This window comes from Arachis stenosperma, chromosome 6 (assembly GCF_014773155.1).
Source record: "Arachis stenosperma cultivar V10309 chromosome 6, arast.V10309.gnm1.PFL2, whole genome shotgun sequence".
In the NCBI taxonomy this organism is placed as follows: Eukaryota; Viridiplantae; Streptophyta; class Magnoliopsida; order Fabales; family Fabaceae; genus Arachis; species Arachis stenosperma.
This window is the reverse complement of record NC_080382.1, coordinates 141,138,750-141,164,525: the sequence shown is the minus strand read 5'-3', so window position 1 is coordinate 141,164,525 and position 25,776 is coordinate 141,138,750. Positions and strand designations below refer to the sequence as shown.

The following is a 25,776-nucleotide window of genomic DNA, read 5'->3' as shown; positions in this document are numbered from 1 at the left end:
TTTCAACCAGGAGAACACATTGCCAAAGGGCTAATTAACTTCCCTGATGAGAACATGACAGTCAAACAAGTCTAACAATTCTTTGGAATCGTCAACTACATCAGAGACTTTATCCCAGATGTGACTAAACACACCAGCCAGCTGTCAAAACTCTTGCAAAAGAAGCCCCCACCATGGGGACCAGAGCAAACAACAGCTGTCAAAATCTTGAAGAAGATAGCTGTCTAACAATTCTTTGGAATCGTCAACTACATCAGAGACTTTATCCCAGATGTGACTAAACACACCAGCCAGCTGTCAAAACTCTTGCAAAAGAAGCCCCCACCATGGGGACCAGAGCAAACAACAGCTGTCAAAATCTTGAAGAAGATAGCTCAGGACCCCCCTCCTTTAAAGATTCCCAGCACAGGAAAAAGAATATTACAAACAGATGCTAGTGATGAATTCTGGGGAGCCGTGCTGCTTGAAGAGATTGATGGAACAAGACACTATTGTGCACATGCTAGCAGGAAGTTCAAAGAATCTGAAAAGCACTACCATGCCACTTACAAAGAGATTCTTGCTGTTAAAAGAGGGATAGAAAAATTCAATTTCCACCTCAGTTCTTATCATTTTACTGTGGAAATGGATAACACCTCTTTCCCATCGATGTTGGACATCAAGAAAAAGATCTTGCCAGACTCTCAACTCTTGAGATGGAAAGATTGGTTCTCCCGCTATAAATTTGAGGTGAAACACATTAAAGGTCACCAAAACACACTAGCTGATTATTTATCCAGACCAACCAAAGAGTCACCTCCCAAACTGACAGAACCACCTTTCAAACCAATCCATTATATTTGCACCATGAGTACCCACAATCCTTCATACACCATTCCATTCCCTGATTGTCCACTGCTCAATAACCCATACAGAAGGAAACTTGGTCCTTTTCCCTTCAAAGCAAAACCCCAGACAGGATTTCAGATAGCCTGTCTAGCCAGGCAAACTTTGTTCTACTGGCTACACCAGCTCCTCATTATAACCCAAATCAGCCCAAATCCAAGGTACTTTGACATGGATACCCCTTTTTGCACTATACCGATAATCCAAGGACCCATACCAGAGGAGATGATGTGGTATATCTGGGCTTTGTCTTCCCTATATCCATATGCTATCATACTACCACTCTTCCCTATATATCACATCTTGTGTAACCGCACTGAAGCTCAGTCTCACCTAGTTCGGTTATTCACTATGTATGCACCACTCGGGGCATGGAAAGGGATGTTATATAACATGATTGAGCAACACCAATTGTGGGATAAACCCTCCCAGGCAAAGCGGAAATTCTGTTGCTTTGTCACTCTTCAGAGAGATTATTTCACAGAATGTAGAGCACATACTACGAATGCGCATACCATGAACAAAGTTGATATTGTTGGGTATTCGACCATATGGCCTACCGATGAAAAGACAGTCCTAAATGCCCTGGCTAAATACCTTTGCAAACTTTGGCAGCCTGGACTATGTAGAAAAAGAGATGTAATTGAGGGACTTCCGTTTCACTCAGATGTTCCACCAATAACTCTCCAGGAGTTCCAGTCCAGATTCATAACTTCAGGAATAATCAATCAATTTGGACAATACTCTTTTTATGCTCCAAGAGACCAACCCAGCACATCTACACAAGTTCCAAACAGAAATTCTGAAGAAGATCTGAATTCTGAAAATCTAGATGGAAGGGTGTATGCTTTACCACCAAGCCCAACCAGAATTGATGCAGGAATAGCTGATGATGTTGAAGGCCCAAAATCAGACCCATATGACCCATACATGCAAGATGCCCAAGATCCAAATGAAGGAAATACTGAAGACCCGTATCTCTACCTACAAGATCCGGATACGGATTTAGGGACTGTCAATCTAGCCTCTAACTCATCCTTTTCAGATGGAGATGGGACTCTTCCAGAAGATTATTTCAAGCCGTCCATTTACTAAAGCAGTGGCCCCACTTTGTATAATTATTAAAGTGTGCAAGAATAAAGTGACTTTTGTCACATGTTTCAGAAAAGGAAGATAAGGCTTATCCTTATCCTCCAGTTGTCATTGTAAGATAGGTTTGTTTAGATTTCGTGAGATTAGAAAAGATAAGGCTTATCCTTATCCTCCAGTTGTCATTGTAAGATAGGTTTGTTTAGATTTCGTGAGAAATCACTTCTATCTAGAGACCTCTATATAAGAAGGTGCTCATCCCTAGTTGTAATCAGATTTGAATGAACATTGTAATATATCCACTTTTCCTATCTAACAAAATGTTCTAAAACTCTCGTTCTCTCTCTGAAAGCTTAGCTAGTGTTATTTCCTTCTTCCTCAATCCAGTGCCATAAAAGTATGCTCTGAGCTTGCCTCTAAAAGAGGATCCTGCTCATCAGAAAATGGCATGGAAAGGATCCATGGGAATTTCTCATAGTGGAAAAGGGATTCAATGTTATAATACTAAGTTTTGCTCGGACCCTTTAATCTCACTCGTTTTCATGGTTATACAGAGTGATTGGGATAAGCAAACTATGTATTGTTTCATTGGCCTCCTGAAGTACTGGAGATTCACCCCTGTGGTATCAGAGCCTAACTCTTCTAAGAGGAAGAAGAAGGTATTACTAGTGAAAGCAAGTAGGAGAGAACCACTAGCTATGAATTCTACAGACTCATCAAGCTCCTCACAACCCATACATCACTCTACCTCTCTGAGCATAGACCGATTACCCACTAGTCTAAAGAAAACCCTTGGCAACAAAATTGACCAACTAGTAGAATTTACCCATGTTCCAGAAGACTCCCGAACCCCAGCCACTGAATATCCTCTCATAAGTCCATATTCTTTTTTACCAAAGGCAAAAGAAATCAACTCTCACCTCCATCTGCCATCTCATCCACAGAAACCCTTCTCCTCCTCCTAAAGAAGTCATCCAGTCTTCCCACATGCAACAGTGTGGTCTAAAAGCCACTACTGCTGAACAGTACATAACCTTGGAAATTCCTCCAGAACTCATCCAAGGTTACTTAAACCAGGGCTACACTCATTTACATCTAGGAGCAGTTAGGCTAATTCTCACTCTTCATGGGAGAAGATCCCTTCCTGTAACAGCCAAAGTTGCTCTTTTAGATACCACCTTCAAAGAATACCAGCATGCATTAATAGGAGCATTAGTAACTACACTTTCAAATGGAAGTGTCATCCTTACTATAGCCCCTAATTTCACCATGAGACTCTCAGATCCAACGGTATGCCAAAGATTGAAAATTCAGATACAGCTGGTTGGAGTAATTCAAGACTCAAATGCTGAACAAGCCACTCTACATCATCAAGTTCTCTATAGAGTTCAAGATCATGCTCTTGATCTCAATCTCCCAAATACTACAGGAGAAGCATTATTCATGTTCACAGATAATGCAAGAGGACCAGCAATTGTAAACATTCCAAGAATGATCACCACTGATGAACTCTCTTCTATTATTCCATTGGAATGGATTACTGATTATGAAAAAGCTTTTCCAAAAGAGCATATGGATGTTCATACTACAACACCACCAACCATTACTCATAATAGTGATGGAACGGTGACCACTGTTTTTCAGAAACCTGGAATAACCAAGCAAACCTCACTACGAGGACCATCTTTTAGAAGAATCAACATGATCTCTCCTGTCCAGGTGCAAACAACTCACAACCAACATGATCCACCAGTGCATTTTTATGAGAACGGGAAACCTGTTTATGTTTCTCATATAAATGGCCACTTTATATGGGATGTTGATCCCTCTATGTGTGATTCTGATTGTGATTGTGCTAACCAATGGAGTGATACTGATGAAGAAGAATATGAGAGAAGACAGAAGAAAAAGAAAAAGAAGAAGAAGTTACTTGCAACTCCTTGCTCCTTCAAAAGACCTGAGCCTCCTGATGATGCTGAAACGGCTCCAATGATCAAAAGGAAACCAATGCTCAAAAGGACAGGATTGTCCAGAAAGGACTCAATGAGTCACTTCTCTCATCCAACCAATACTGTCCCATGTATTGCTACTCTCAGACCTTATGAAGAAGAATTCCCACCTCTGGTGACTCAGACTGATGAAAAGAAGATCACCAGAAGACCTTACGTGATTCCTCAAGGAATTACTCCACATGGACATCAGGCAACAACTCCTCAGGAGGAAGTACTTAACTGGCATACCGACAATGCAGTCAGCCAAAATAAGGTCTTACTCCGAATTGATCACACCCTCGACACTCTTGTGGAAAAAACTGAAGGTCTTTCAGCACAAATAGGCTCTATGGCTGAACAGATTGCTGAACTCAAAGATCGGCTATCTACACAAGCTTTTCAACTTGACCAAGAACTTAAGACCTATATTGACAATAGGTATTTTGGTCCAGAATTCCACAAGAAAAATAGAGAGCTAGAGCAAGTTAAAGCTCAACTTCGCCAAATTGAGATGGACAAAAATAAAGCAATAGTACCTCAAACACTGGCTATAGACCCATTATCCATGTACCCTAAGCCATACCCTTCGTATTCACCTGTTCTGTTTCCCTCAACATATTCACCACCAGAAACTCCAGATTATGACTCCATTTTCAAATCCACTTATCATCTAGCCAGACAAGAAAATACAAAAAACTCTATCTCTCCCCAAGGACAAAGTTATTCATCACAGTCTCAGTCCTCTCAGCAACCCAAGCCTCATCCTCCTTGGATGCCAGGGAACTTTTTCAGAAAAGAAGATGTTCCTACAAAAGACAAAGGCATCAAAGAAAGGTCTCCCGCTCCAGGACGATCTATCAATATGATCTCCTTGGACAGTACAGAAATTAATGAAGAATCTGAAGAGGAGACTACTGAGACCAGTGAAGAGACAGATGATTGGTTTGAAGAAGATTACAAAGCAGATCTTTCAGCAATAGCCATGGTTAATCCTGTAGAAGAAGAAGAAGAGGAAGGAATGACTTCTGAAAGAGATGAAGCTGTTGGTTCATCTAGCCGTACACGGACAGGATCATTTGAAGTGAAAACTTCTAACAAATGGTTCACCTTTGATGATATTCAACCAGCAAGGTACAGAGAAAGGCTAAATGAATTCAGTGCCTGGATTGAAACCACCATGGCCAATCCAAACATTACAAGCAGTCAAGTCCTTGCAGACTTCATAAATCGGATGACTGGCAACCTCCGAGAATGGGTGAACAACCTGTCTGAGTATGAAAGACTCCAACTCATCAATGGTACCTCTTCACAGTTCCTAGGAATAATACACCAAGAATTCTTGGGAGACCGTCAACAGGATCTCTGCTAGATGTACACAAGTACGTCTTGGTAGATTTGCCGTGACTGAATAGGCGATTTTATCGTATATTCAGAGGGCGTAGGTGTCACCAAGCCTACGTTCTGACGGTGCCTAGGATCGGCACTTGCTCTTTGAGCAGGTCTCCCGGCATCAAGGGGTGGAATCTCTTGATGCTCTCCACTCCGATTTCGGAGCTGAGGGGATAGTCGGGGGAGATCCCAACTGCGGTTCCCCTAAAAGACTGCCTAGGCAATTCCCTTAGTCCTTCTGGGCTAAGTATAGTCATGGTTAAACCTGTCGCTTTCAAGTGGCCGGTCTCATTTGTTCTCGCTGTGAGTCCACTTTCGTGGGTCCTTCCGGATCTGCAGGACTCCCCGTGAGGGTTCATGACAGCGGGTCCTAGTTTGACTTGCTGGACCATGGCAAGGCGGTTAACCGTCGGGCTTGGACTTTTGTCCAAGTGGGGCCTGGACATTCGGCCCCAGAACACATTATTTGTGTTCTCCTGGTTGAAAAAACATATCTTCAAAAACCATTCCAAGAAATTCGATCCTTTTCTTGGCAATTGAACTCTTTTTTGCTGATAGCATGATTCCCTGATCTTTGATGATTTGAGTGAATTGGGCCAGAAGTGTCTTGTGGGCTTCATTGTCTTTTGAGAACAGTAATATATCATCAATGTAAATAAGTGTGGAGTGTAGTATGGGCTCAAAGATTTTTGTCATGGCTTTTTGGAAAAGAGACGGGGCTACTTTGAGTCCAAATGGCATTACTGTCCATTGATATTGGGCTTCAGGGATACAAAATGCTGTCTTGTATCTATCCTCAGGGTGGAGCCCAATTTGCCAAAAACCCGCTTTTAGATCGAACTTGCTGAATATTTTTGCTCCACTTAACCTTTGTGTAGTGACTGAGATTTTTGGTAAGGGAAACTTGTCATCTTGTAAGAAGACATTAAGTGGCTTATAATCAATAACAAGCCTCTTCTTCCCCCTGTTCTGCTCAGCCCTTTTTTCAACATAGAATGCTTGACATGCCCAATTGGATTTGGTTGGTTCAATGAGTCCTTGAACAAGGAGAGCTGCACATTCAACTTTTGCCAATTTTAGATCTTCAGGGTTCATTCCTGAGTGCGTGGCTTTTGTTGGATTGATGTCTTCATTCTTCTTGAAAGGAAGACGGACATAGAATTCCGGATTTTTCCACAAAGGTGCAGGGTGGTTGAATTGGTCATGACTATCGCAGCAAGCACTGATGAGTAGTTGCTGGATCTCCCTGTATTCTTCCGGAGCTTCTTGAATTTCAAGAATGCTTTGCATCTCTAAAAAAGGCAAAGACTGCCTTTTATAAGTTAGGCCGGTGGGTTTGATATGCATTCCATGAGTTTTGAAGAATGCATCAAATCCAAACAAAACATCTTTGTCTGGGAGGTAGCTTCCCAATACCCTGAGCCAAGTGATCTGGCCTGCAAATATCTCCAATCCAATGGGCTGTTTGGAAATGAGATTGATGGTAAAGATTTCACTGTTGGCTACTGTGAATGTCTTCGAAATAGGTGCCCACATCTCTTTTGGCAAAACATGAGGCCTTAAGACAGTGGCGCAAGATCCAGTATCTAGCAATGCAACAGCCTTTATGGGTTTGTCATAGATAGATGTCTTGACTTTTAGATCAAAATGGGGACGAGGAGTACCATCAATCTGCTTCATTCCTAAGGATCCAAGATATTCAAGTTCTTCTTCTGGAAAGTTTGACCCTTTAGGAATCTTTGTGATAATGGAGGCTATTGGTGGTGCTAAGGAAGATATAGAAAAGATCGACCTTCTTGGTGGATAGTCTTCTTCTGAATCAGAGTCTTGGAAAACATATTCAGTTTCTCCATTTTTAACTTCTTGTTCTTCAAGTACTGATTCAAGATCTTCTCCATCTTCAATGGACGCTGCCTCCATTAAGTACTGAAGCATCTTTATCTCCTTTTTTGTCTTGTGAGGGCATGACTTAGCAAAATGTCCTTGTTTTCCACAGATGAAACATCTGTTTGACTTAGTCTGAGGTTTTCTCCTTTTGAAATAACGGTATTTTTGCTTCCTCCTTCCTCTTCTAAAAGACCTTTGATGGAATGCCTTGTTAGGCGATTGCCAATGGGTCTTTTTCTTGGTCTTGCATTCATATATGCTTGGCTCCTTGCATTTGATCTTCAAATGTGACTTGCTACATGCTCCTTTGAGTTTGCTCGAATTCTTGCTGAGCTGTTTGAACATTTGCTGCTGTTCACACAATTTGTCAAGAGTGGCTAGAGCCAATTGGTATATTTCTCCAATGGTAGTGGTAGCCACTTCTTTGCGAAGAACCATCATCATTCGGTGTAGCTCTGGCTGGAGTTCTTCTGGTAGGGATGCGATAAAGACTTGTTTAAGTGACGGATTATTATTTCCTCCAAGAGGATAATATTTAGCAGCCATTTTCTTGTAGTGCTTCTCCAAGTCCTTTATGTTGAGTGAGCAACATTTCATTTCATAGTATTCTTGAGAATAGTAATAAAAAATTTTTTATTAGGAGAGAAATCACTTTTTTTTAACTTTTTCATAAGCACTGAAATAATTTTTTAAAAAATTGTAATTTGATTTTAAAAATTTTACCAGCCATTAATATTATATCATTTCATAAGTTAAAAGTTAAAAAAAATTACTTATAAACCTATCTAAACCCTTAATTGTATGGCTTACACGGTCTTGATTTCTTCACAAAAATAATATAAATAAGTAGTTTGGCCATCAGATTTAAATGTATTATTTTAGTTAAGAATTATCAGTCATAGTTAATGACTGTTAGGAGAAAATCATTAGTTTTTTTTTTTGTGTTTTTACTTTTATTTTGTGTATCAAATTATTAGCCACTTTTTTTATTAGAAAGATTTGTTTTATATTTTTTGTATCTTCTCTTTATATTTAGATGGAGTCTTTTATTTAGTTTGGTATTCTAAATATAATTAGAACTTGATTTTAGATAAAATAATTAGATTGAGTCTTTTATTTATATCTCTAAATTGGAAATTTGATTTAGGTGCAAATGATTATTCATTTATAATTTTTTTAAAAAAATTAGTTAAAGGCGATAATCAGAGAATCTTCAACACCTAATTGCCATAATGTGTAGCAACCTCAATTTTAAAAATATAAATATAAATAAGTTATAATTTATTTTATAAAATTAGAGTTTCTTATTTTTAGAAAATTATTTTTATTATCAGTAATTGAATTAATTTTATAATAATTTAAATTTAATCAAATTCAAATTCTTATTATTATTTTTATTATTATCATTATTATTATTATTATTATTATTATTATTATTATTATTAATCATAAAGCACAAAAATAAAAGGCGGTGTTGATTATGCATTACGATTGTATATATATGTATATTATTCTAATTATTATTACTATTATGCATGGACGCATATATATATGTAAGGCGGCAGCCATTTACTCAATGGAAAGCCATTGCATATGGATACACATATATATAATATCTAGGTATGAGTATTATTATAGTCTTATTATATCATTAGCTATATATAATAGTATCAACTGAAGAAATTAAGTAATATTTACTTCATTATTATTATTATACTTGCGCCGCCATATACATATGTATGTATACACAAGAATGAGAGGCGAGAGAGAAGAGTAACCAAGAGGAGAGGAGCGAAAGAACGTAAACCCCGTTAAACTTTCGGTTTCGATTTCTTACAATCCGTAACTCCAATCAAAAATCTAATCCGGTAAGAGTATTCGTAACCTCTTCTTCTACACGTTGGCACCATTTTTGATTAGTGAAAGTTGACAGTGACATAGTTCATCTTTTCTTTGGGTTTGGCCAACGGGAATTTTAGGAGGCATAAACGATTTTGGACGTTTTCTTCTTCGATAGCTCGGTCAGAAAGCTTCTCCAGAGCTTTGAATATTTTGATTCCGTACGAAGGTATGGTTTTGGTTTCTCGTAGTTAACATTTAATGTCACGTGAAAACTTAGGCTAGAAGACCTTAAGATAGGAATGAACTGAATGTATAATTGATGGATTGTGTATATGGAATAAAATGTGTGGTTTAGTTGTTGTTAATAATTTGCTGTTGAAGTTGGTTGATTTTAGGAAAAGATTTAATATTGGTATTTGTTTGATTAAGAAATAATTTGTTACTGGAAATGATTTGAGTAACTGAGAGGTGTTCGGTTTGATAGTTGGGACCCTTGAAGGGTGGCAGAAATTTGAGTCTTAGAGGAGATAATGCCAAAATTTCTTTAAGAATTGGAGTTTGATTTGAGGTGGTATTTTAAAAAGAAAGAGATTATTATGTGGCTTGTGTATTTGAGACTATTTATTGACCCTCTGTCGCAAGATGTGACCGGGCACTTTAACTCCCCGGATTCCCCCATGGGCATGCATATAAATATGAATATTGAATATTATTGAGCTTGGAGTTTAACTCCATGGAATACTATATTGTTGAGCTTGGAGTTCGACTCCATGGAATACTATATTGTTGAGCTTGGAGTTCTATATTATTGAGCTTGGAGTTTGACTCCATGGAATATTATTGAGCTTGGGGATGCGCGCACAGAGGGACTGTCCAATGGTTAACTACCAGGACTTGTCGGGTTGGCTGTATAACCGACAGATGAGACTCATCAGCCATAGGACAGGCATACATCATATGCATTTGTTTGCTTTGTCTGAGTGTGCATTGCTTTAGTTTGTTTAACTGTTAAATTCTACTTATCTGCTACTTGTTCTACTTGCTATAAATGCTTCTCTATCTGTGTTTTCTTTGCTTGAATTGTATGTGTATGTTTTTGGGAAATTCCTCCTGACGAAGGTGTGAGGAGAGAGGATTGTTCCACCAATGATTTGGAGGATTAGAGGAGACAGAACGTGAATTATTAGGTTAAAGTTAGATTCAGAATTAGAATACCTTAGATAGCTTACCTAACTTTTGGTTTAGTTTATTTTCCTTAAGAATGATTCTGAGTGTCGAAGTTTTAGGAATGTCTCTGGCTTTCCCGAGACCTTTTATATTAACTATGCGGGCACCTTTACCATACTGAGAACCTCCGGTTCTCATTCCATACTATGTTGTTGTTTTCAGATGCAGGTCGAGAGGCATCTCGTTAGGCGTCTGGACTCTTGAGGCGGAGTGGTTACTGGGATATTTTGTTATGATATGATGTATATATGTACTTAGCTTTCTCTCCGCATGACTTATTCTTTTTGATCCTCTTAGAGGTTTATGGAGAGGCAGGATTGTATATATGTACCTTTGGGTTTTGGATATATATGTATATATGTGTAAATATTCTCCGACCAGTCTTGACTTCGCAGGCTGAGTTAGGAGCTTGATATTATGTATCTTTGGCACTCTATTCCCACTTCTGTTATCTTGTGTTAAATAGTTATGGTTTTCTTAGCACGTAAGCTAACTCGTTCCTTGAGCGTAGCGCCTTTATTATGCGATTTTTATTTCCCCCTTTTCTTCAAGGCTCCTAGCATACTATAATTCTTCTGCTATTATATGTACTCATTTTATTTTAGAGGTCGTAATACCTCACCACCTTCGTTTTACGACTTAAGCGTAAAGCTTAGTGTGGTAGGGTGTTACATAATGCATTTTGATTAATTAATTATTTATATAATATAATAATTACCAAAAATTAAACATATATTTTATTTAGAGCACATATATAGTTATGCTCTTTCTTTTTTTCACCCGGTCGTAGGTTATATGATACATATACACTTGTGCTATATATTCTTTACACTACTGACACATATTTTCTCCTGCATAATTGTATTGAATCCTCGGATTTAATATACACAATTAATTAATAAGCTTGATTCTTATAACTCTGCATCATTCCTTGAAAACTTATCCGAAAGGTTTGCTAGAGTAAATCCTGCAAACACCTGTATTTACAACACAACCATATCATAATAATGGATCTTAATTATTAATAATCAAACGTATAATAATAATAGAAAAAATATAGGGTACCAATATATTATCTGTCAACTTATTGTTAATAATAATTAATTATTATATTTTAAATACATGTATAAGGAGATACATCTAAAAAAAATATATATAAAGATACTTCTATTAGATATAACCATAAAAAAGACATTTTTATTAGACACATTCACAGAGACACTTCCATTAAACACAGTCGTAAACAAGATTTGGCAGAAATTGGCAGAAATATTGTTGGTAACGTAGCACAATTGATAATAATATAAACAAATGAAAATTATAAGAAAAAAATGTAACCTGAATGCATCCACAGATGTAAATTGCTGAGTACTTGCGACCATATATAAGCATATCAGCTACCATTGCGACAGGAATATTCAATAACATGCCCAATGTAGCTACCAATGGAGCAGTCCAAACTATTGAAAGTGCCCTATCAAATATATTATTCATCCTAGTTATTCAAAACATTTTCCAATGTCTAGTCATAATTTCCTAATAATAATCAAACGAAAGAAAATTTGTATTTAATTATTTTGAAATTCTTATAGTTTCATTTAGATTTTAATTAGGTCTCCAAAATGCACAAATAATTTTTAAAAAAATATTACATACTTTTAAATTATAAGTCCATAATAATTTGATGCTTATTATTATGATGTATTAATAAGGAACATAATTCTCTCAAATCACGATAAAATAATCGGGATAAATCTTTTCATATAAAATATTTTACTTTGCTTGATTGTTATTATTATGTGTAATTTTTCCAATTTTTTATGAGTTTTAGATTGGATGACATAGTTTTATGATCAATGGTGAAAATTTGTATATAGCTAATATATAAACTATGTAAAGTTTTTCATGAATACTATTTATACACTAAATGTTTTAATACTCATATAAAAATAGTTATTATTAATAAATTACATATATATTTTTTTAAAAATTAACAAAACAAAAAAAAACGTACGTATTAATTGTTAAGAAAACACTAACGTTAAATAAATTCCAGTATAAAAAAGTGAATGCATAAGATAATTGAAATTTTGTAGTTATTTGTAAGTTACCAAAAGTAATCTGAAATAACGCTTGACCAAATGCTATTTGCAATAACAATTTCCATTGTGGATGAAGAACTTGGAAATTCGAAAACAGGTTCAATTCCCACCGCATTTAACGGCCATGCTGCAAGGAAGTAAGAAGAATATAAGAAAATGCATTCACTTATTGAAACTAATTAACAGAAAATAAGAGAAACTCCAAACCTAGCCACCAAAAGCCAAGAAGACAATAGAGACCGATACACCCAAAAATCTTTTGCATGTCAACTTTGTCCCCTGATCCAGCATAACTCTTCAGAAGCACTGCAATAATTAATTCACCAATAAAATTGATACATTGTGATTAGTGTTCACTATATGTGTGTATCTTTATAAATTAGAAGTGAATTTGATATTATAAAATTGACCTACTTGGTTGAAATTATCCGACTAGTTTTTCTGAGATTATACGCACATCAATTTAGTTAAGGTGGACAATTATGTACATAATCGAAAACCATTTGATAACAATTTAGTCAAACATATCAAATTATTTAATAATTTTTAACTATTAATTTTAAATAAAGACAACTGTACGTAAATTTTTACCATTAATTAATTGTTACTTCTTTTAAAAACTAATTTGAGACATCTAAATTTCTGGGAACTAAATGAATTTACACACCTGTATATAAGCCACAACATACTGCTGAGAGTAGAGCAAAAATATCTCCAGCTATGGAATGCATTCTAGTCCTCCTAAGCCACAAGAATAAATTTCCATTTTTAGAAATTCAAACAATAACGACAACATATATAATATAAAGATAAATAAGTATTTTTATATATAACCACAATGGTAGTATGGCATTATCATTTAAAAGTGTCTGTCCTCAACTTTTGTTCTCACCAATTGTCTCTTCATAAAATATGAAAGAAATTTATCTCTTTTTTTTATGTTAAATAAACTTATGCTTCCTACAAATTTGCAATTATTTTGATTCTTGTAAAAATTCCTGGAAGTGAAATTGTTTAATAAATAATAATATATATTATTTTAAAATATTAATAAAAAAATGTTACACATACATACTCATGATAGTATTTAAATGTGTCTAAATAAAAAAATATTTTTTTTATCAAGTCATAATTGAACATAAAAGACACACGAAAGAATAAGTGTGATACCAAAATATATTTGATACCTATTCATATCAACTGAATAAAGTATCTGCACTTCATAGATTCATTCTTATAACGCACTTATATCTAAAAATTCTAGAATAAATAAATAAATAAAAATGGTAAGAACCAAAAATAAATAACCAATGTTGAAGCAAAGATTATTATTGAACTTACTGAGAGAAGGTGGCAATATGTTCATCAGCTGCCCATGTTTTGCCAAGAGTGGTCATGGCAACACCAGCCATGCTGATTATGACAGCAGATATTTTGGTAATGTTTACTGAGTCCTGACCAACAACAGCTCCAAACAAAAGTGTAAACAGACCTGACGTTGAACTCAGCACTGTTGTGCTCACAACACTTGTATTTGCAAGTGCCAGGTTTGCCATGTACTGCATCCATCATAACAATTTCATCAATCAAAATTCAATAAACTATGCAATACTCTCATTTTATTTATAGAAACAATGATTCTAAGGTTGCGTTTGTTTATGAGAACAGGACAAGACATTAAGAATAAGACACTGATAGACAGAGAAACAAAATTTTGTGTTCTTGTATTCTGTTTGGTGATAAACTAGAACAAATTATGAAAATCTAATTTATTTTCTTTTTTTTTTCATTCAAAAAATTCGAGATGAAAAATATAATAATAAAAATATATAATTATAAAAAATTAACAAAAATAATGAAAAAAAGAATGAAAAATAAGTTGTGTCCTTGTTAGTGTCCCTGTGTCCTTCTTGTCAGGATGGACACAAAATACACTAATTCAGTGTCTCTGGACACACTGTCTCTGTCCATATCTCTTCTGCCAAACATGATTTTGTATCTCTGTGTCCATGTCTCAATGTCCTGCCTCTGTAAACAAACGCATCCTTAGAGATATAATTATATCATCCTATTATTTAAATTTTTGAAAAAGAAGTAGTATTATAATGTAGTATCAAAACTTTTATAATCGAAAATTTAGAGTTTGCTCGTTGTTATCCCTGTAAGAAAAAAGAATAGCATAAAGAAAATAAGAAAAAAAAAAGCCCAAATGAAAAATGAAACAAATCTAAAAAAAACACTCTGATTCAAAGAAATGTATTAGAGATATAACTATTCATGAAACGAACTAACATCTTAAAAGTCATTATATCATTATTTAGATGAATTCATGTTACCTCTGCTGCAAACCATATTGGAGTAAGGTACAAACAACACTTAGCAATTTCCCATGAACCATTTCCATAACACTCTGCATCCACCAATTGATGAGACTCATCATGTCCTTCTTTCTTTACCAAAACCACCCCTTCTTCTGCTTCTTTGATATGTTTGTCAGTGATCAAACTACTCTTTAAATCGGTTTGTGGCTGCTGCTGAATCTCATGCATTCTAAAAGGGACATTATTGTAGTCCCTATGAAGGTTTCTATATAAATTCTTCATTGAGTTGTAGATCCAATCTTTGAGAACTGAAATGGGTAGATACACCACCATCATAGATACTCCAATGTATGTGAGTGCAAATGGTTGTTTGTAAACTCTGAAAATCCTCTGCACAAACATATCATAAACTTTGTTGCAATTATCTGTACCTAACTATTTGACACTTAGAAATTATTAAAATGATTTAAATCTAAGAAAAAAAAATAGTCTATAACCATTGTGCTACCACTTATTCCTTTTCTTTAATTTATAATTACTATATTTACTTTGGATAGTAATATAATAGTAAAATTAGAAGAAAAATAATCAATAATTAATACTTTGTAGATATTCACATATGATAACAAGGCACCTATACTCACAATTAAATGTTTTAGATCACACTATGTTAAAGATAAATTCTTGCTTCCTCCAAAAATATATAAACATGAAAAGTTCTATAGCTATATACATATATAGATCAAATAATGGTATATTTTGTCCCTATTAAATAAAAACAACAAAGTTTTCATACCATTGTTATTCATTGATTTTATCCATACTTCAAATATAATTGTAACAAACTAAAGTATCATATCCTTGGATTGGAGAGAGTCTTCAATGTCTTTGAAGAGTTTCAAATTAAACAAAATAACAGTAACTTCTCATCAAAGAAAAAAAAAAAGATATAACGCATGCAAAGTAGTATCAAGTATCAACCATAATCAATCAAAATAGAAAACAAAACAGAGCAAAAAAAAAATTAAAAAAAAAATAAAAAAAAAACATCAAACCTGAGTTATTTCTGCAGAGCTAACCCATATTAACACAAAAGCTCCTATGAGACCCAACCCAGCATGGTACCTCCAACCCATTACAAAACCTTGTCCTAATAATATAAAGTCTCTATTAATATATGATATTAATTCAATTCCACTTTTGCTATAAAATCAACATAGCCTTCTATAGAAATGGAAAATCTCTTGATTTAATTGGACTCGCAAGTAAGATTATTATGAATATGAATTCAATTCTAGTGTTATATATGACTCATGAGTATTGAAATTGTTGAATAATAATATAATAGTGTTTCCAAAAGAGTCCAAATTTTTTTTTTGTTATTGTGAGAAGAAGCTACAAACTTTATATGTTGTCAAATCCAAGATAATATTCACGTGCATGCCTAAGTTTTTTGCTTGTCTTAGGCGTTAGCATCATGGCCTCATTATTAATAAATCAAGGAAGAAATTGACACCTGCCGTTTTTAATTTTTCAACAAAAAAAATTGAGGGTGTCGTGGCATTTAAAGATGATATACATGTGTAATTGATGCTAGAAAACAAGAATCTCGGGAACAGATTCATGCATGAAGCCATGAACATAAGATTACAATTCAGCTTTGTGTTCCATTGAATGAAATTTTGTCACCATTGTTTCTGATGTAATCTTAACACCAAGCATTGTTTATTTGACTGTACCCCAGAATCTAATCTAGCTTTCGGGTTTTGTTACACTTAAGTAACATAAGTTATTTTAATGTTTATATTCTATATGAACTGCTTGTATTTAGAGTAACTGAATCTGCATAAAAAAAATGCACTGTTTAAGCTAATCTGACTTAAAATAAATCATCCGATGATTGCTATAAAATTAAGAGTAATAGGATAACAAGTACCAAGTAATTATTTAAAAATTTTATAATGAGTATATAGGTTTTTGAGAAATACAAATATCAAATATTTTTCTGAAGATTTAAAATGTTAGATATACAAGTATCTTAAAATTACAATATTAGATTCAATGCATCTTTCTGTCAAAGATTTATAAGTCTATCGTAAAATTTTCACAAGAATTTACTTAATACTTTATTCTAAATATATATAAGTCTATCTTAAAATTTTGAAGAACCTATTTGTTTTATTACTCTCAAATTAAATTCCCTTAGCAGTAAGCACTTCTTTTTATCCCCTTTGTTATTATTATTATTGGTACGAACCTATCAGCTGCAATTTATATTTTTTGTTAATAGACAAATTTGTATAAGAGTTTTAGTAATAAGAATTATTCAATCCAAGTTGAAGAAAATCCAATGAAGAAACAAAAGGGTACTAGACTCCTACTTAGGAGTTTTCTTACCGCTAATTCAAAAGCGAAAACACTTATCATAACAAAGTTTATGTAACAACTGTGATTCATGTAAGTCCATCTACTTGTACATTTGTCTATTTTTGTTTTCTGCTCAAGTGAAGTCTTATTCATTGCAGATATTTCTTGTTTGCAATTTTATGTGATCTTCTCACTTCGTTATGAGCACGGATAAGTTATATCACCTATTTTGTAATCTTTAGATAAAGTTTTAATGTGCATTTACCCTATACTCGGTTCCAAGTCCAAACACTGAAACACTAAATATCAGCAAGCGGCTAAATTTGGAATATGAAATTAATGTTAGCTGTGATTTTGAACCGTCTGCACTCTGCATAATAAAATCAGAGCATACAAAGACCTTATTAGATGGAAAAAAAAATCTAGCAGCTAGCTAGGTAAAGTAACAAAGTTACTGAGATCTTAGTATGGCCTTTGTTTTAAGATTTTATCAACTTTAGTTAGACATAATTTATTCTAACGTCTGCTATAAAATATTTCTTAAGACTAATTAGTTTCAGAAAAATCATTTGTATATTTTAATAAGATTAAATTCTGATATAAAAGATTAGATGACATAAAAAAAAAAAAAAAGAAGACAAATATACACATAAAAAATCACATGAAAGATAGAATTATACATAAATCATTTAATGAGTCAAACATACACATAAATTATATGCTCCGTTGATCACATCTATTATTCCGTCAATAGACCTCTATCTCTGTTAATAGAAGTGCATGTGTTACGTTTTCTTCCTAACTTGTGTCCACCACTAGAAATTCGTCTCACCAAAATAGAGACAAAATACACATCTCTATGATGTGTGTGTAACTATATATCCTTTATAAACTTGTATCTCACAAAACAAATGTATGTGCCATCGCGTCTTATATTTGTGGTGAACATGGACAACAAACACACACTACCTAATGATTCTGTCTAGCATCTTTTGGTGGTCACTAGTCACCACCATCTGCTCATCATATTAGTTCGTACGAATCTAACAGACTCTTTTTAGTTTCTACCACCCTCCACAACGGAACAAAAATAAACATGAATTTCATAAGGAACAAAGTGCAGGAAACAGCAAAAATTATATTATTTTGAAATGAGCATCTGAACAATGATATGGACTTTTTAATAAAATGCAGTATGTTTGCTAGTGATACACCTTTCACTGCTTCAGGCATTTTATCTGAAAAACTGGTACAAAAAGTTTTGCCTCACCATTAATTAAGCTGCATAAGAATACTCTGGTAGGAAGCTTCTTTGTCTTACAAGCTCATGAAGGTCATGGACAATCTTAAACACAGCATCAGGCCTTGCTAGCCTTAATGCATTTTGTGACATTACTTTTAGCTCGATGGCTTTCGGACCGAACCATTCCGCAACAATTTTAGCTATCTGCTTTGGTGATTTAGAAAACTTCCCACAACCATTTTCTACTACAAAGGGGACATTGCCAGCTTCCTGTAATGAAAGGAAATTCTGTAAGTAACCATATTTCATCTTTCAAATTCAAGTTGAGTATGAGGTGGCTGTCTTAACTGTGAAGTGTTACACTGATTATATATATAACCGTAAAAATTTAATTGCCCGCAATCTTAAGAATTGCTCTCTCTACTTTCAAAACAAATGTCACTTTGACCAAATTGATACTTTGGAAAATTTATGTATCTGGATGCAATGTCTAAATAAATTTATTTTTCAATGTACCAATTTGGTAACAACATTTCTTTTGAAACGGAGAAAGAATGTGCGATAATAGGTCCAGTGACATGAAACTCTACTTCCTCAAACCTCCCCATTGATACTACGCAAACTAGAATAACTTAGACAGGCACCACTCCTAAAGTCTAACTTTGAGAAAGATTCTATCTACTCACATCAACTTTGCTACCACATTGTGGTTCATTCCACTTGTTTGTAACAAATGCAGTATCCCAGTAAAGTATAAAAGCTCAGCCCCACACAATTTTCTTCCAACAACAGAATTATATCAATTGGATCCTTTTTCATTAGAAATTATTCACAAAACAAAAATAAAATAAAATAACAGGCAGAACCATGATACCTGCCCAGCAATGTAATCGTTCAAAATAATTGGGAGGCCTCGGATCATGGCCTCAGCAATTGTCCCTGGGCCTGCCTACAGAATCGAGGGATAAAAGACTATTAATTGCTGCCACAGTGAGTTAAGGAAGAAACTAGCCATGACTATGAGAACGAACCTTTGTAATGATGCAATCACAAGCTCCCATGCATTCCTCCATTTTGGTGACAAATCCCTTGACCTAAGTATGAATAAAATAAAATAATTGAGGGGTTCGGTGCATAAACATGGGATTATAAATTTATAATTGCTATTTTCATATTCATCCACTTATTGATGTCTGTAACCCCTTGAAAGATTACAAGTAAAATATTCCTTTCCCATACCAAAAGAAAAAATAACACTAAATGCATTTAACCACAGGTAAACTCAAGTGACCAAGTCTTTATATATTAGAAATGCTCATTACACAAGGAATAGATGGATGCAATCAATAACTTCTGCTCCAAGTAACTCATAAATCTTATGTGCCTTAAGCAAATTTTATGTAGTCTTAACTAGATTTTTTTTGGGTGATCAACCAATTTTCAACTAATTTCTGCATTCAATAGCATACACCATGAGTATTTTTTCTCTCTCACAACTTCACTCCAAAATTTCAAACATGGGATTTCATAGTGAGAAATCTGATCCTAAAATTTTAAGCATATGGTGAAACAAACATAACAAAAGATAGAAAGAGTGCAAAACAAGGCTTTGGAAAGATTTAATTAATACCTGCACAGGAATCTTCCAATTAATTGCATTTAGTTTGTTAGCAAGCTTCTTATTGCGACCACAAATCACAAGAATCTGACCAATGGAAGACCCATTATTTTCATCATACAATGAATTTCCAAGTGCCCGAGCAGTAGCCTCAATTGGACCCATACCTTCACCTCCTCCCATCAATAATACAGCAGGAAGATTGACATCCATGCCTAATTCTCTCCTTAGTACATCCTATAGCATAAATTGAATAGCTTTCCGTTAACTTATACAATAAAACTTTACACTTCTATAAATAACTAATTGAATCGAAGTCATGAATCGAACATATAGTGTCAAACAGTAAGGTCGCACTGAAGGAAAAAATAACGAAACTGCATCGACCCACATTTATACCATTTAGGTAGGTGAGTAAATGCTAGCAATTCATCAATTAGTTTCAAGTAATTACTATCATTTGCAGTTGTTGAGCTTTTCCATATATACCGACAAGGGAGGCAAATTAAGTAAAAGTAGATGCTGAAAATAGGGCTAACAGATCCAACCTTTACATTACACAATTGAACAATGTTAACATAGCAATGGCTAAAAGTTACATTAATACTTTCTCCATCCAAGAATAACACTGATAAATATGGTACCTCACAAAGTTAATGTATCTAGACATAAATTCGAATGGTGTTATCTTTTATAATCTCAAAATATTTTTATTTACTTTTCATGGTTTGTTTATTGTAGATTTTAGTATCAGATAGTAGGGTTTTCTTCTTCTTCTCTTCTTTTTTTTTTTTTTTTTAATGAAGGGGCTTGGGGATGGGAAACTTGGATCAACAGTTGAAATGTCTTCATGTATCTCAAGATCGCAGATTCAAACCGTAGAATCAGTCACTAGTGCTTTAAGTTAGGCTGCCTACATTACACCCTTTGGGTGCGGCCCTCTTCCAAGCCTTGCTTGATGTGGTATGCCTTACACTGGGCTGACCTTTCTTAAGGGGCTTCAGTTGGAAGTATGAGTTAATAATTATATTTTGGGGAGTTGTTTCTTGTAAGTTGTACTCTAGTAACCCATGCCTTGGAAGTTGTAGTTCGATAATTACATCTTGAATTACCAAGAGATAAAAACTGAGATATCATAGCTCACACTGAAAACTGAACCTCAACTTTTATTCAGAATCCTTTTCTTGCTAAAATCAGTAGTCATTCCAGTTCAAGTATAGTCCTTTTAGATCAATTTTCTTTGTTCAATGTATTATTCATTCACATCTCAATATATCACCTATTGAACATCTTCCACCTTTACCCTCCACACAATAAACAATACATTTGGCCAAACAAGATGTCCAATTCAGGGCAATGCATGATGAACACAACATACCTTTGGACGAACAGGCTTAACAAAGGAAGGTCGGACAGGTAGACCATAAATCTTTATTTGGGATGGCTGAAGTCCAGCTTTCTGTGCCCGTTTTGCAACATCTGTTGTTGGACAATAGCATCTAGTTACAAGCTTATGAAACCTAAAAAATACAAGATAGAAGTCAAAACAAGATTATCAATAAAGTAAATATAAAATCCATGATAGAAGAGAAGCTGAACTAACCATGTAGGATGGCATGTGCTTAAATCAGTAACAACTGTTGTAAAAACAATCTTCTCCAAAAGCCCCTTTGCCCTCAAAATACGAAGTGGAACATGCTGCATCAGTGGATGCACACTGATTATTATATCTGGCTTATATTTCATTAGCCCTTTAGCAACCTCACTGTAAAAGAAAGATGGGATATTCAACTCTGACACGCAAAATATAATTTATATGTCTGAGAAGAGCTACATGGGCTCAAGAATATAGCTTCAGTTCAAAAACAATTTCATCATCTGCAACATCGGTTTGATACTTTGATACTACCATGATGCACCAAACATTTGAAACTGTAATCCAAAAATTGTTCCAGTGTATCATGCACTATTTTGAAGTACACAAATTCGAATAGAAATATTGCCAAGTAACCATGTCATCATCTCTAGATTATAGCCAACTATCTACATTTATAAACAAATATATGCACTCTGAATATGAGCAAAACAAATAACTCCAGCCATTTGGAATGAAATCTGTGAAAAAATATAAAGTTCTTGGATATAACTTATTGCAGTTCTTTAATGATCCAAAGACAACTTCAGTTTGAAAGATGAGCAAAATGCTACAGCAGTACTGTCTTTATGTCTCACTTCACAAAACCTATAACCAATCTACAATGAAATGTGAGTATGCTTCCTTCTTTTTCTCTTGGTCTCATTGGAGTAATTTGGCAAGTAATAGGAGTAGGAATTGTAAAGTAAACACACAGGAATCTCACCGAGCTATGAATGTTGAAGTTGCTGCAAAATTAGACTGATGCACAACACGTGGGGCAGTTCCATAGTAGGTCATCTTCCATAATGGCCCATGTTTCACCAAAAAGCTATAGCTCCTTGGGAGTTGATTGAACGGCCAAGGAGTGTGATCGGTCCATAAATCAGTAACAAACACCTGCGTCATGAAATCCACATTGAGAACACAACCAGGGGCAGGAGAAGAAAGAACAGAAACTAAAAAGAACACATGTAATCTCACACCCAACAATCAGATTACTAGATTTTCCATCAATCCATTCCACAAAAGAAAATGCAAACGAAAAATATAAACACTCATTTTATACTCCAAATAAAGTTTACATCAACTAGTTCCTCAGTTATGAATGTCATAAAAAGTGTTTGACAGTTTGTTCATCAAGAAAAGAGATGGTGGCATCGGTTTATTTCCTTTCTTAAAATTATGCCCTGATACCAATCCATTTGTTCAATCAAAGTGACCCTACTGTAGTACAAAGTGGAATCATTTTGATGCCAAATCAGAAGCTCCATCAACATTCTAATTTCTCATTATTAAGGAAGAACAATGTTGATGTCATTTTCCGTAATTTAAAGTAAAGATATCTCAACACTGGCTTCCTTTTGAACAGCCAAAGTGAAGTCAAAGCATGTATTTGGTTTGTATTTTTTAATGAAAACAGAAAGATAAGCATTCCAATGAACACTTTACAAAAGGTAGATGATTCTTCCTTTGAAGGAAGGCCTGTTAGCATTGTAAATTAAACAGCACTAAAAATGTGTGTTTTCTCTTAAGACAGAGAGAAGAACAATTATAAGGAGATGGAGGATAATGATCCTTCATAGAGGAGCAAGAAAACCATCAAAAGAAGAGCTATCTATAAACCATAGCTTTCCAGTCTCTCAAATATGTCTGAGAGGGGAAGTCTCTAATCAAGCTTTACACCAAATAGATGCCAAATATCTAATCCTATACCATAAAACATGCTTGTCAAAGTAGGGGAAAATATAAAAGTAACCTTGTAATCGTCCTAAAATTATTGATACATACAAAGTAACCAGTAAAAAGTTACAAAACTAGAATAAAGTTAGTTAACAGTAAAGTGAGAAAAAAGAATGATCAAAGTAGAATAGTTCTAGCCACCAATTAACCTGCTTACTAAAGCATCTTCATTTCTTCTTCTAATTAGACAAAGTAACCAAGTGCAAGGTGAAAGTGTTACGCACATGTCCATCAAAATTAGTTACAGATATCTAATCATGCATTGTTACATCGATAAGAGTGTTTGACTCAATCAATCACCATTAAATTCAAGAAAGAAAGAGAGTAAGTAACCTGGTAATGATCGCCAAATTCTTCATAGAAAGCAGCTTTGATAGCTTCAGCAGAAGCCCTATGTCCACCACCAGTGTCACTCATGAGAATCAACACCTTCTTGGGACCCACACCTTCTCCGCCATTAAACTGCAACCCTTCACCTTCCACAACACCGTTGCCACCATCTTCCCTGACTCCATTTCCATTTCCATCGTCACCACTGCCAACACGCCCTCCATTCCCATCACCACTTCCATTGCCATTGGTGTCTCGGAAGGAACCAATCCTCAACGAAGCGAAGCCAATCGGAACCCTATCGCAGTAGAACGTAACCGCACGGTTGAAGTCGTGGACGAAGGTAGCGAAGGCGAAAGCCCTGACCTTCAAAACGGTGCGTTTTGGCGCACGTGCGTTGAAGTGGAGGAAGGAAGAAGAGGAGCAGGTGTCTGGTCCAGTGAGAGTGGAATTGAAGGTGAAGCGATAGATTTGGGTTCCTAGATCGAAGAGAGAACGTTGTTCGTGGTTAACACTAGCCGGATTATGCATGATAAATAGTAAAAGTGTGAGTGAATGTTTCTATTTTAGGATAATGTTACAGATTGAGAGGGGGAGGATTAATACTTAATAGGTTGCAGAGGGAAAACTGTTACTCTTTGTTGTTGTTGGAGAAAGACAGGAAGAGAGAGTGGGGGTTTTGTTGGTTCATGCCATTTTCTCCACTTCACTATTTCCTTCTTATTGGCTCCTCCAAGTGGGTTGCTAATGCTACCATGTGAATGTGATGTATATTTGAATCCTCGTTGAAATGGAAACATTCTCTCATTTTTCTCATTAATAATTACTCTTTTTCCATTATAAATTTCTCTCTTTTTAAATATTTTTGGACTTTTTGAGATAATGTGATAGAGATTGAATATTGGGATTTAATATTATATTTATTTATTTAGAGATTGATATTAAAATTTTAGTTTTCGTCGTTAAAATTTGTATTTTAATACTTTCGACAAGTAAAAACACATAAACTAAAATTTTTGACAATGGGAACTGAAATTTTAATAATATTGTATAACTAAAATATTCACATTTTAATTAATTAATTTTAATTTTATTTTGTACAAATTAAATTAGGATTTTATTCTTAGTAATTTTTCACTCCTTCATCTTTTCATTTCTTTTTTGAAGATCTAAATTCTTAATTCTAAATTCAAAATCTTAAACATTAAATTTAAATTCTATATCTTAAATTATAAATTTTGAATCTTAAATTTTAAATTTAAATAATTTTGTATTTGAATATCTCATGTAAAAATATTTTTTTATTTATTAATTATATTTAAATATAACAATATAAAAATACTTTTTGTTTATTTATCATGTAAAAATATTTTTTTAAAGAAAACAGATTTTTTTTTAAAATTATATAAATTATAACTTCTCAAAAAATAAAATTTTTATTCTTTTAGTATTTTTGTTTTTACTACTGAAATTTAATAAACACAATTTTTTTTTATCAACTTAATGACACTCAAACAAATTTTAAATCCAAGTCATTAATATAAAATACAATAAATCAAGAACTAAGATTTATTTAATTAATAAGTAGTGTGTCACTCTTACTTAATAAAGAGTGTTTAAAAATGAACCTTAATTTTGATACGTTATTCTAAATAATTTTATGTATTTGCATGAATTTTATTAAATAACATATTTAAAAACTAATTACTTTTGATGAAGTGACAATATACAATTGAATTTCTTTTGTATTTGTATTTTGTGTTAATAAATTAGGAAAGTTTTCAAGTGTTCCAGTTACTTTATTGGAACTTCAATGTTCTATGTACGATTAAGTTGTAGGTTGATTTTTTGTCTTGTAGTTTTGAGAAAAAGACGAAAATAATCCTTCAATCATAAAGTAAAAAGACAAAAAGATAACATAATAGCTTGAACCTGAAAAAAACTTGCACTGCTGCAAAGGAAAACCATGCGCAGAAATTTTATTTCTTTATCTATTATGAGTTATATTGTTTGTGAAATCTCATAAAAGAAAAAAAGAATTTTGTTTACAAGATGCTTAAAAATAAAATTACTTGCAATAGTTTGAGCTAAATGTATACAAATAATAAA

General features: G+C 34.1%; 2 protein-coding genes across 2 annotated transcripts; both read right to left on the bottom strand.

Annotated features, from left to right (window-relative positions):
• Positions 1-11,097: 11,097 nt before the first annotated feature.
• On the bottom strand, positions 11,098-15,981 carry LOC130936648 (uncharacterized vacuolar membrane protein YML018C-like). The gene is made up of 8 exons (XM_057866759.1): positions 15,789-15,981; positions 14,749-15,123; positions 13,754-13,971; positions 13,080-13,153; positions 12,620-12,718; positions 12,422-12,539; positions 11,649-11,784; positions 11,098-11,287 (listed from the first exon to the last, which is right to left on the bottom strand). Exons 1-8 carry the CDS (start codon positions 15,867-15,869, stop codon positions 11,222-11,224), a joined length of 1,167 nt encoding a protein of 388 aa, XP_057722742.1. The 5' UTR covers positions 15,870-15,981; the 3' UTR covers positions 11,098-11,221.
• Positions 15,982-17,830: 1,849 nt separating this feature from the next.
• LOC130932675 (probable monogalactosyldiacylglycerol synthase, chloroplastic) lies at positions 17,831-24,398 on the bottom strand. Its single transcript, XM_057862065.1, has 8 exons — positions 23,671-24,398; positions 22,322-22,494; positions 21,565-21,726; positions 21,340-21,481; positions 19,974-20,198; positions 19,375-19,437; positions 19,218-19,292; positions 17,831-18,613 (listed from the first exon to the last, which is right to left on the bottom strand). The coding sequence occupies exons 1-8, from the start codon at positions 24,196-24,198 to the stop codon at positions 18,377-18,379; spliced, it is 1,605 nt and encodes a 534-aa protein (XP_057718048.1). The 5' UTR covers positions 24,199-24,398; the 3' UTR covers positions 17,831-18,376.
• Positions 24,399-25,776: the final 1,378 nt, after the last annotated feature.

What these genes read in the sequence shown, in the direction of transcription:
- LOC130932675 (XM_057862065.1), bottom strand. Translation starts at nt 24,198, where the DNA reads ATGCATAATCCGGCTAGTGTTAACCACGAACAACGTTCTCTCTTCGAT. An exon ending in GTGATTGCATCATTACAAAG is followed by an intron (nt 19,293 to 19,374) that starts GTTCGTTCTCAT and finishes TCGATTCTGTAG; the next exon opens with GCAGGCCCAGGGACAATTGC. An exon ending in ACGATTACATTGCTGGGCAG is followed by an intron (nt 18,614 to 19,217) that starts GTATCATGGTTC and finishes CTTTCATTACAG; the next exon opens with GAAGCTGGCAATGTCCCCTT.
- LOC130936648 (XM_057866759.1), bottom strand. Translation starts at nt 15,869, where the DNA reads ATGGGTTGGAGGTACCATGCTGGGTTGGGTCTCATAGGAGCTTTTGTG. An exon ending in CAATATGGTTTGCAGCAGAG is followed by an intron (nt 13,972 to 14,748) that starts GTAACATGAATT and finishes TGATGGATGCAG; the next exon opens with TACATGGCAAACCTGGCACT. An exon ending in CATATTGCCACCTTCTCTCA is followed by an intron (nt 13,154 to 13,753) that starts GTAAGTTCAATA and finishes CTTGTGGCTTAG; the next exon opens with GAGGACTAGAATGCATTCCA.